General features: G+C 48.6%; 1 protein-coding gene across 2 annotated transcripts in view; it reads left to right on the plus strand.

The window, feature by feature from the left end:
• LOC130602568 (charged multivesicular body protein 3) overlaps positions 1 to 10,373 on the plus strand; it is a 33,635-nt gene extending 23,262 nt beyond the window's left edge. For both annotated transcript variants that reach the window (XM_057415527.1, XM_057415526.1), the window contains 4 exons: positions 3,968 to 4,147; positions 7,069 to 7,190; positions 8,951 to 9,065; positions 9,839 to 10,373. In XM_057415527.1, the coding sequence (XP_057271510.1) occupies positions 3,968 to 4,147; positions 7,069 to 7,190; positions 8,951 to 9,065; positions 9,839 to 9,972 (551 nt within the window). In that variant the 3' untranslated portion in view covers positions 9,973 to 10,373. The remainder of the gene's footprint in view (positions 1 to 3,967; positions 4,148 to 7,068; positions 7,191 to 8,950; positions 9,066 to 9,838) is intronic.
• Positions 10,374 to 10,637: the final 264 nt, after the last annotated feature.

Below are 10,637 nucleotides of genomic sequence, written 5' to 3' on the forward strand. Positions count from 1 at the left end.
GGAACTTGAATATTGTATGCTTCCAGTAAGACATAATCCTCTTAAGTCTAATTCGTCTTCTCAAATGGGATTTATTATCCAGAATTCCACCCACATGGATTTAATGAATGGTATTGGTGTGGTATATAATTCCACATGTAGAGAGTTCCACAGGTATGTACTGGGGCGTAGTGCACATGCCGACCAAAAGTAGCTGCTATCAGCTTGGGGAAATTACAAACAGGAGAGAGGAAAAGAACAAAATCCTTTTCTCGGTGGGAGTTTTGCTGTTAAATGATGAGTGTTACACCTTGAAGATGTCTTGAAAGGCAGAGGAGTTATTATCACATAGACACTAGTTTAGATTTTGTTCTGCCCACTATCCCTGAAAACAGGTTTGGTCCATGGGATGTGCTGGTAGAGGGTATTCAGTGTCAGCATCTGGTTATTATTTGGGGCCTACAAGGATGCTGGAGAAGGGACTAGAACGATAGGACAAGGGGTGATGGGTGTAAATTGAACCGGGGAAGTTCAGGTCAGGTATAAGGAGGAAATTCTTTACTGTGAGGGTGGTGAGGCACTGGAACAGGCTGCCCAAAGAAGCTGTGAATGCTCCATCCCTGGTAGTGCTCAAGGGCGGGTTGGACAGAGCCTTGGGTGACACGGTCTGGTGTGAGGTGTCCCTGCCCATGGCAGGGGGTTGGAACTGGATGATCTTAAGGTGCTTTCCAACCCAAACCAGTCAGTGGTTCTATGATTAGGCACACTCCTGGTTTGAGTCACTCCTCAAGGAGTACGTTCTCCATTCCTGCCTTGATCCCCAGCCACACACTTGTAGGGTGAAGTGGGGGGGTCTGTATGTGCTCCCACTTGTAGATTTGTACAAGTTGGTTGGAGAGAGGTGCTTGTGCAGTGCAAAGTCTGCCTTGTTCCTCACTTTCCAAATGAGGACAAGGGTTTGTGCCTCCTCCAGGACACCAGCATACAGTGATGCTCATTCCACTTGTGAGTTGTTTTATGTTCTCCAAGGCACTTCATGTGGCTGTATTGGGCAAAGAAGAGCTGCAGTGTGGCTGATCTTGTTAGTAGTGTCTGTTTTAGAGGTCACATCCTCCCTGGGAGCAAACTACCCTTGTGCTCACAATTGATGGCTTCTTGACATTATGGTTTTCTCTCAGCTTTACACATGCCATAATACTTGTAATGGCCTATATAGATACTGGGTTATGTGGTAGCTTGGTATTTTGATGTAGATGTAAGTCTAATTACTATTACAGCTCTAAACATGTCTGCATATGTATTTCAGAGTGCTGAGTTCAAAGAGGTACATTTCAGCATGAAATTGCTTAGGCTAGCTACCAACTATCTGCTATTCTGTTAATTCCCATTAAAATAAAGAGCAGAATATCTTCAGGATATTCATGTGGCTGTTAGACTCTGCCATGCTTTATCACTCCAGTTGAGACTTCCACAGGAAATCACTGCAATTTCTGTGTCAGCGTGTTGAGCTGGGACCTTGGTTTCCTCAGGGAAGGCTGTACTAGAGGGATTGTGATACAGCAACACTGGGATCCACCTGGGATGACCTGTGGGCTGGGATTGCTCCAACACTTGACTGGTCAGTGCAGCTACTAATAGAAGAGCACGCTGTTCTGAACCATCTGTGGTTGGCCTCTTGCTCTGTGGTGACTTCTGTTCGATGTAGGTTGCTTGGAGGGCTTGAAGACATGAAAGGTATCCTTGTGGCTTCAGAACAGAATGTTTTGAGGTAATATAGTTGGAGTAATACAGTTTGCAAGTCTCTGTCACAGTGCTTTGCACTGCATTGTGTCTGAGCTTGGTCGCACTGCAGAGGGAGGGCTGTAGGGACTCTGGCTCACCAGAGGCGCATAGCTGGCGTTGACCTTCAAAGACTTGTCACATATTTGTGCCACTATTTCCTATTCAGCAGTTTGTCACACAAGTGAAAGCATGTACTCGAGTATGGGGCCACCCTGTGCTAGTTGGGTTGTAGTGACACGATGCTTTTGGTGGGTTTAGCCTGACAAAGTGAATGTAATGACAACGTGAATGTAATTCCTCAGTGCTGCTGGAGCACTCCTGGTGCTTCCTGTTCACTTCTGCTGTTTCTTACCTGTTTTGATACGCTGGGACTCGGCTCACTCCCATGTCTGACATACAAGTCTTCAAATCTTGGACATTCCCCCAAATAATAGTGGGAAAGCAGCAAGGAGTGTGTTTTCCTGATTGTGATCCTGCAAATCTCCTTTAGGATAAAGACACCACGGGCTGATACTGAGAGAATGACTCACCTTGAGCACAGGGTTCATTAACTCCCACGTGAGAAGCTGCGTTGAAGTCTCTCAGTTGGCATCTGCCAGTAAGCACAGTATGTTGATGCCTTTGTTTCATGAAATGGCAACTTCTGATTCCTGCCTACGTGTAACTTCTGTCTGATGTAAATCAAGAAGACTCAACCCCCCCTAAATTTGAACAGAAATAATTGTTTCTTTACTAGAAAATAATGGTTCTTGGTCATTTCCTTCAGCTCTTTGCAGGAAGCTGAATCTAACCCTTACTGTCTGAATTCTCTATTTGCTTTAGGCTAATTTTTTGTGGACTCTTAAATCCACATTCATCAGTAGCTGGTTTGTTGCTCACTCTGGAGAAGGAAGGGGGTTGATACAGCCCCTGCTTGTTCCTGCATTTCTTACTCTGGGCTTTTTGAGGTATACAGCCAGTGTTACCTGACAAGGCAGATGTGAGCAGTCCCATCAGATTTGCTGCAGAAACAGCGTTATTTACTGCGTAATATTTCGCATCCAGTTATTTGGTGCTCATGTAGTACAGGCCTAGGCCAGCTTTCCTGCACCAGCATGCTCTTATGATAGCTGTGGAATGAAGCTGGATACCAGGAGAGTTTGAACAGGCTGTTTTAAGTTGTATCTAACAATTTACCAGCATAGTAGTTTCTGCTGATGAATCATCCATAGCTTTGGTGCCAGCCAGCTTGCGCTCTGAATGTGCCAGTTCACACAAACACCTAATGCACGTGTGTTTAAAGGGTGAGCAGCAGAAACTCAAGACCTTAACTCCTTAGGCACAAGTGTAGACTTGGCTGGGCGTCCAGTTGAGGCTCCACGACTTGTGCCTGACAAGGGGAATAAATAGGTCTATCTGCAAGGGTGAAGGCTTTTTTGGGCAGGAATTAAGAGTTCTCAGTAACTTAGGAATTCACTGTAGAAGTGGTTATGCTGTTTTCTGCAGGCAGTGTACATCTAAAGCTTTGTAACTCTGTGAGATCAACCTTCTACATCCTTTCTGAATGTATCTTTTAAGAACACAATTCAGGGCTTTAGAAAGTGACAGCAGCAGCCTTCAAATTCCCTTGAAGGTGGTCATATGGGTTAAGCTTTGATGTAGGTAGGTATGTTTGCTAGTGAAATGCCTGCCTGGCTTCTGAGACTGAGTTTTAAACTGCTTGTGACAGCTTTGTTCCTTCCTGGTGTAGTGGGACTATCAGTGATGAAGAGGTAACCTTATAAACAGCAAATCAGTCTTGAACTATGTGTGTACGTATTCTATGTCTGTGTAAGTATTTATCTATCTGTACATCAGGCCAGTTTAATAGGAAGTCATTCTGAAGTTGTAAGTCAAGTAATGGCTTTTTTCTTACTGGACCTTGAGGATTCATCTTAGCTCAGCCCAATGCAGGAATATTCCTGGAGAGTCATTTACAGTACTCATGGCTGCAGAGGGAATTACGGAGCTGCATGTCTAGTAATGAGAAATCCCTTATTAATATTCAGTTGAATTAATCAGCTGACATGTAAAACAGCTTAGAACAAGGTCTTTGAGCAACAGAGGGAGTTTGAAATCAAGCAGAAATGATTCTTTGCATTGAAAATACCCCCCAACAAATGACTGGTTTCTCTTCCACATCCTTTAGCACCTTGTCACTCTTTGCTGTGTATTTTCTGTATTCCAGATATCCAGAGGGAAGAGGAGAAGGTGAAGCGGTCAATAAAGGATGCTGCCAAAAAGGGTCAGAAAGATGTGTGTGTGATCCTGGCCAAGGAACTGATCCGCTCCCGAAAGGCCGTAAGCAAACTCTATGCATCCAAAGCTCACATGAACTCTGTTCTCATGGGGATGAAGAACCAGCTTGGTAAGAACAACTTCTGAGCACAAGCACAATGACTCCTCTGGTGTTAGAAGTGAGGTCTGAGTCAAGGTCAAGTGCAGGCAGAGCTGGAATTGGAAGCAGTGCTGCTCTTGTGAAAGGCAGCTGATTCCTGGGCTTCAGGACCCAGGGAAACTCCTCCCATAGCAGTCCCAGAGGCATGAGGCTGCTGCAGTTCCATGTCCCCGCATCCAGCCAGGCTGAGCACTTGGTCCCAGCAGGCATATGCAGCCACACATGCTTCACTGCAGTGCCTTTACCAGCTCCCCTGTAGGCACACACAGCTCTCACACAGGCATTAACAGCACTGACACTCAATCCTGGTCTTGCTCTTCAGCTGATTAGGACTAAGGTGCCCTAGTAGAACACGTATGTACACGCATACAAGGTATGGGATGTTCCAGGAGCTGCTGTCAGATGCCCAGTCTAAGCTGACTGTCTGATAGTTGGCCCCAGAACAACTCCTCTGCCTGAGCTGGTACCTGGTCCTGCAGACCCCTGAGGTGTGTGTGTTCCCTATGGTTGTTCCCTTAAAAATCCCATAGTAAATTCTTCATGTCCAGCCACATTCCTGCAGTCCCCTTAAAAGATCTGTCATGAGTCTTTCCTGAGTCCACAACACTTTTTCCCCTCACATCCCATAATGAGTCCCATATCCCTGTAGGCAATAACCCCCTTCAGTGTGCAGACCTTTCCACTGCCCTGTGTGGATGGTTTCCCACCCTGGGCTCCAAAGCAACCGGGGAGTTCACAGTTAGTTCCTGGGGTCCCTACTCCTCGTTGTTCCCTAGATCCTCATTGTGTTTCCTCTAAGATAATCTATCACCTCTCCTCAGAGCCTGAGGGCTGCAGTGACATTGGGGTTTGTGTGCTCTGAAACAGAACCTCCTTCCAGTAGTTTGGGGCATGTTTTCAGTGTGTTCCTGAGCAGTTCAAGTGTGTGCCCAATATCCTTGTGTCCTTCTGGAGCCTGTTACTTTTTTTGGCAGGATCTGTGGCATGAGGTTTATTTCCTGCACTAGGATTCCCTTCATCTGGTAAACCATTTTCTCTAGCAAGAGTCTTGTGGCACTCGCTAAGCCCCAAATGGAGAATTGGGGGCAGTGTTTGATTTCCTTGATGTGGATGAATAGATTTGTGGCTTAATATCTTTGCTCTCTGCAAACCCCACTTAGTCCTTTGTGCTCCTCCAGCACCAGCACATTCCCTCATTCCTCGTCCCCATCAGACATCTGTTGTATAGATTTCCTGCAGTATTTTCTAGACTCTGGAGTGTTCCAGCCTGTAACAAGAGCAGAGCAGAAAGCATTAAAGACAGGGAAAGACTTGGTGGGGTTAACAGGCTACTGATGTCAGAGCATGTCCCCCTACCCAGCATTATCCAAGCAGTGCCAGTGGATTTTAACACTTGGATGAGTGATAAGTGAGGTGTTTCAATGTGAACCTTCGGTGTAATGTTCTGGTAGGTCAAATATGACTCAGCATGTACCTGATTGAGGAAGGGAAAGCAGTGGCCATCCTTGAGGTGCATTTCAAAGGAAACACAGCAGCCTCCTCCTTACTACCACCGGCAGCATCTTCATCCTGCTGGGAATGTTCTGATCCACTTAGGAAGGAATCTAACATTCAGTCTGGGGTTTGTATTAATCTTGGGGAAATAACCACTAAAGGCAAACCTTCTGTCAGTTTGTTAACATTACAAGTGTCAGGCTCTTGAAGCATTAAAATGACAAGTAAGTATCTGCTGTACCTTCATTTTGCTTCATGAAGGAGTGACCATTTTATACACAAACAGGTAAGTTCCCTGTGAGCAGGAAGCTGCCAAGTCAAATAGCAGGAACCTCACAGTAGGCTGGGTTGGACACAGGGGCTTGGAGCAAGCTGCTCTAGTGGAAGGTGCCCCTGCCTGTGGCAGGGGTTGGAACTGGATGAGTTTTGACGTCCCTTCCAACACAAACCAGGCTGGGATTGTGGCAGAGTTAGTTCCCACTACCAGGTGCTGGGCAGAAGGTGAAAGCCCCAGCAAGACCTCTGGCTGTGAGGGATATGGGCAGGAGGTCCTCAGGGATCACTCTCTTATGATCTGGGTGCAAATCTCTCTGCAGCCAACCTGGGTGCTCCAGCTAATTGTACAGGACCAGGACATTTGCTATCAATGCAGTTTTTTCTGATGCGGGCAGAAGTTGAGTTTTCAAGGAAGGCAGAGATGAATGAAGAATCCCAGACTGGTTTGTGTTGGAAGGGACCTTAAAGCTCACCCAGTTCCAACCCCTGCCACGGGCAGGGACACCTTCCACTAGAGCAGCTTGCTCCAAGCCCCTGTGTCCAACCTGGCCTTGAACACTGCCAGGGATGGGGCAGCCACAGCTTCTCTGGGCACCCTGTGCCAGCGCCTCAGCACCCTCACAGGGAAGAGCTTCTGCCTAAGAGCTCATCTCAGTCTCCCCTCGAGCAGGTTAAAGCCATTCCCCTTGGCCTGTTCCTGCAGGCCTTGGTCCAAAGCCCCTCTCCAGGTTTCCTGTAGCCCCTTTAGGCACTGGAGCTGCTCTAAGGTCTCCCCTTCAGGATCCTTCTCTTCTCCAGGCTGCCCCAGCCCAGCTCTCTCAGCCTGGCTCCAGAGCAGAGCTGCTCCAGCCCTCGCAGCATCTCCGTGGCCTCCTCTGGACTCACTCCAACAGCTCCATGTCCCTCTTGTGCTGTTGCTCCAGAGCTGGACACAGGACTGCAGGGGGTTCTCGTGAGAGCAGAGCAGAGGGGAAGAATCACTATGAAGATGGGGGATGCAAGTTTCTCTTTTGAAATAAATTGCCCGATTCAAACACATCTGTGTCCATGTAGGGAGGATGTCATTGCTCTGCTTAATGGTGCATGAATCATTGAAGCTTTCCTCTCCCTGTCCTTCACAGCGGTGCTGAGAGTAGCAGGTTCGTTGCAGAAGAGCACAGAAGTCATGAAAGCTATGCAAAACCTAGTCAAAATCCCTGAAATCCAAGCAACGATGAGGGAGTTGTCCAAAGAGATGATGAAGGTAAGATCTAGAACAACAGGATCCGGGTGGACAGGAGCTGGTCTTTACTGTGCCGTGAGATCACTCAGGTGGCTCCTTTGTCAGAGGGATTGTGTGAGCCCTAATGAATGCAGATTGAAGCAGCACTTAATAGCTGGGATTCTCTAGCAGAGTAGATGATACCTGCAGCATGTTTGGTGTAGAGCTTGAGGTATAAAACTGTTGCTGAGTTTGAGGACGGAAGGAGGAGGATCCATCCCCATGCGGAGCGGTTGTGGCTTGGTTGTCCCAGTCCCATGGGCAGGGGCGGAGCGAGGCTGGCAGCAGTGCCAAGTGACTGCCATGGCCCTCAGCTTTTCCCTGCTCTTGGGGGATGGAGTTCCTGCTTTCAGGATGGAAATGTTCATTGAGACCCCTGACAGCCTCTTGTGGAGCAGGGAGCTCGAAGTCTCATCTTGGCAACGATGGCTGCTCTGATACTGGGTTTAGAACATCCAGCTTAGTGTCTCCATGGGATGAAGTGCTCTGGTTGTGAGCTGCATTGGTTCTCTGTTGTGGCTGGTATCTTTTCAACTACCAAAACTGGTTTGCTTTTTCCCCTCTCGCAACTCAGTTTGATTTCTTACTCATTTTACCACTGTGCACCAGAGCAGTTTGGCCATAGACCCTGCAGAGGGAGTTTTCAAATCATAGAATCATAGCTTTGTGTTGGAAGGGACCCTCAAAGCTCATCTAGTCCAATCCCTAAATGCAGGCAGAAGAAAGGGAAGCTGCGTCAAACACTGATTTCAGTGTGTTGTACAGTCTGTGTGCTGTACTGAGGTTTGCAGTTGTATTTCGTGGGCTTGGAGCATGTTCAGATGTGGAGCAACAATGACACCTTGAGGGTTTCTGAGTGAGAACACGGGTGTTTAGTCCTCATTTTTCTTATTGCTTTTCCTGTGCACTGCTTGTACAGTCATGGAATCAGCTGGGTTGGAAAAGATCTCTTAGATGATCAAGTATGACCATTCCCTGTGCACTGCCAAGGCCACCACTAACCCATGGCACTGAGGCCTCATCTCCACGGTGTGTGAACGCTTGCAGGGACGGTGACTGCAGCCCTGCCCTGGGCAGCCTGTTCCAATGCCTGAGCACCCTCTGGGGAAGGAATTGTTCCTCAGCTCCATCTAAACCTGCCCTGGTGCAGCTTGAGGCCGTTTCCTCTTGTCCCATCCCTTGTTCCTTGGGAGCAGAGCCCAGCCCCTCCTGGCTCCATCCTCCTGTCAGGCACTTGTAGGCAGCAATCAGGTCCCCCCCGAGCCTTCTCTTCTCCAGAGTGAACCCCCCAGGTCCCTCAGCCGTTCCCCATCACACTTGTGCTCCAGGCCCTGCACCAGCTCCGTGCCCTTCTCTGGCCCCGCTCCAGCACCTCAAGGTCTCTCTTGTAGTGAGGGGCCCAGAGCTGAACACAGGATTTGAGGTGTGGCATCAGCAGTGCCCAGTGCAGGGGCACGATCCCTGCCCTGGTTCTGCTGCCACCCTGGTGCTGATACAGGTCAGGATGCTGGTGGCTTCTTGGCTGCCTGCATACAAGGTGCTCATGTTTAGCAAGCTCATATATGTACTTAGACTGGAGGCAGGGGTGTTAGGCCCCCTCCTGCAGTGGGATGGGCTTGATCCAGGAAGTCTGTGTTGTTATGCCTGGATAGGCATAACCTGAACGAGGAAGTAGGAAGCGTGTCCTTACTCTGCTGCACATTACAAGCACATCACACACTGCCTTCTCTGCTTTCTGCTAGGCTGGAATTATAGAAGAGATGCTGGAGGACACCTTTGAAAGCTTGGAGGATCAGGAGGAAATGGAAGAGGAAGCAGAGATGGAAATTGACAAAATCCTGTTTGAAATCACAGCTGGTGAGTTCGCATTGGCTGGGAGCAGAGCTGGGACCCTGCTGTGCTCAGCAGGACACAGCACTTCACATCCTCTCTTCTGAGCTGTGCTCTCCCTCAGGTGTCTTGGCCTTTGCCACCAGGCAGAGTGCTTTTGGAAACTGATTTCTCAGGGAGCACTGGATGAGGAGGCCGGTGCGGTTCAGTGAAGTCCGTGTAGTTCATCAGTGAGGTTGCAGCAGCTCGGTGTCTGTCTGTGCATCCTCCTGATGAGGGGGAATGTGTATGACTGACTGGACAGGCTGTTATTAATGAAGCTGTGAAATGAACTTGGCTGCATCACCTCGAGTCTCGGGCCAAGTGGTGACTCCTGGCTGTAAAGTGCTGTTGGGGTCTTGAGGGTTTGGGGAGGGAGAGAAAATAACACAAACCCAAATTCCAATCACAAACCCCAGCTCCTGCAGTCATGATTGACTGGCTCTTACTTGACTGAGATAATGCTTTGAATGCTCCGTGCCTGGATTTCTTGTGAGGTGGTGTGAGATGCCCAGCTCCACAGCACCTACCCTGCTCTTGCCCCATGCCCAGCCCCTGGTGTGTTGCCCTCCCTTGTTTCTCACATCCTGCTTCCCTTTTCCCCATCCTGTTTCCTGGCTGGGAGCTGCTCCCTTCCTGCCTCTCCCAAGCAAGTTGATACTGAGTCAGCCACTTGTGCCCAGCCTCTACCAGAAGCGAGTGGCTGGATTCCTTCAGCTGCATCTCACCACGAAGACCTAACGCACACCCTTTGTTTGCAGGGGCCTTGGGTAAAGCACCCAGTAAAGTCACAGATGCTCTTCCAGAGCCCGAGCCCATGGGAGCGACGGCTGCTGTGGACGAGGAGGAAGACATCGAGGCGATGCAGTCGCGGTTGGCCACCCTCCGCAGCTAAGGGGTGACCAGCGTGTACAGATGGCTTCTGGGCCATTGTCCTGCCTTCAGAATGCAAAACTTAATACGTGAGAGTACTTTATGTAATATATATTGGTATTTTTTCTTCCTGGGGTTGTGTTCTCTAAGAACCTACTGTAACGTACCTCTGACTGGGGAGGGTGAGCTGCAGCGGTCACCCTTTGCTCGTCAGCCCATCTCCCCTGTGAGAGGCCGTGGTGAAATGGTAGCAATGGTGTAACCTTATGGGGTTGTAGATAGAAGGTCCTGAAATCCATCCTTAGCTTCAAGAAGCATCTTGTCCTAAAAGGCACTTTGTCTGCTACCAAAAGCCTTCAGCAGTGTAAGAGTGTGTTCTTCCTGAATCACTACACATTTTATTAAAGCTGCTTTTAACAGTCAGTTCAGTTTGCATCACTTCAACCTCTCTTCCACCTCCACCAGCTCCCTTCTGGGTTTAGAACACCTTTGGGGTTGTTTCTTTAGCACACAGGTGAAGAAAAGCTTTTAGTTGTTAAATAGTTGCTGTGTTCCAGTGTGGCCCAGGTGGTGTATGTTCACTGCAGTGCCTTCTTCAGCAATGAACAGCTCCATTTCCCTTATCTCTACAGCCACACACCCACAGTGTAAGGCTTTGTGTCATTAACTGAGCAGCCTTGCTGTCAA

Source organism: Pezoporus wallicus, unplaced genomic scaffold (assembly GCF_028554395.1).
Source record: "Pezoporus wallicus isolate ANWC-B61680 ecotype Strahan unplaced genomic scaffold, APGP_CSIRO_Pwel_v1 contig_8827, whole genome shotgun sequence".
Classification (NCBI taxonomy): Eukaryota; Metazoa; Chordata; class Aves; order Psittaciformes; family Psittacidae; genus Pezoporus; species Pezoporus wallicus.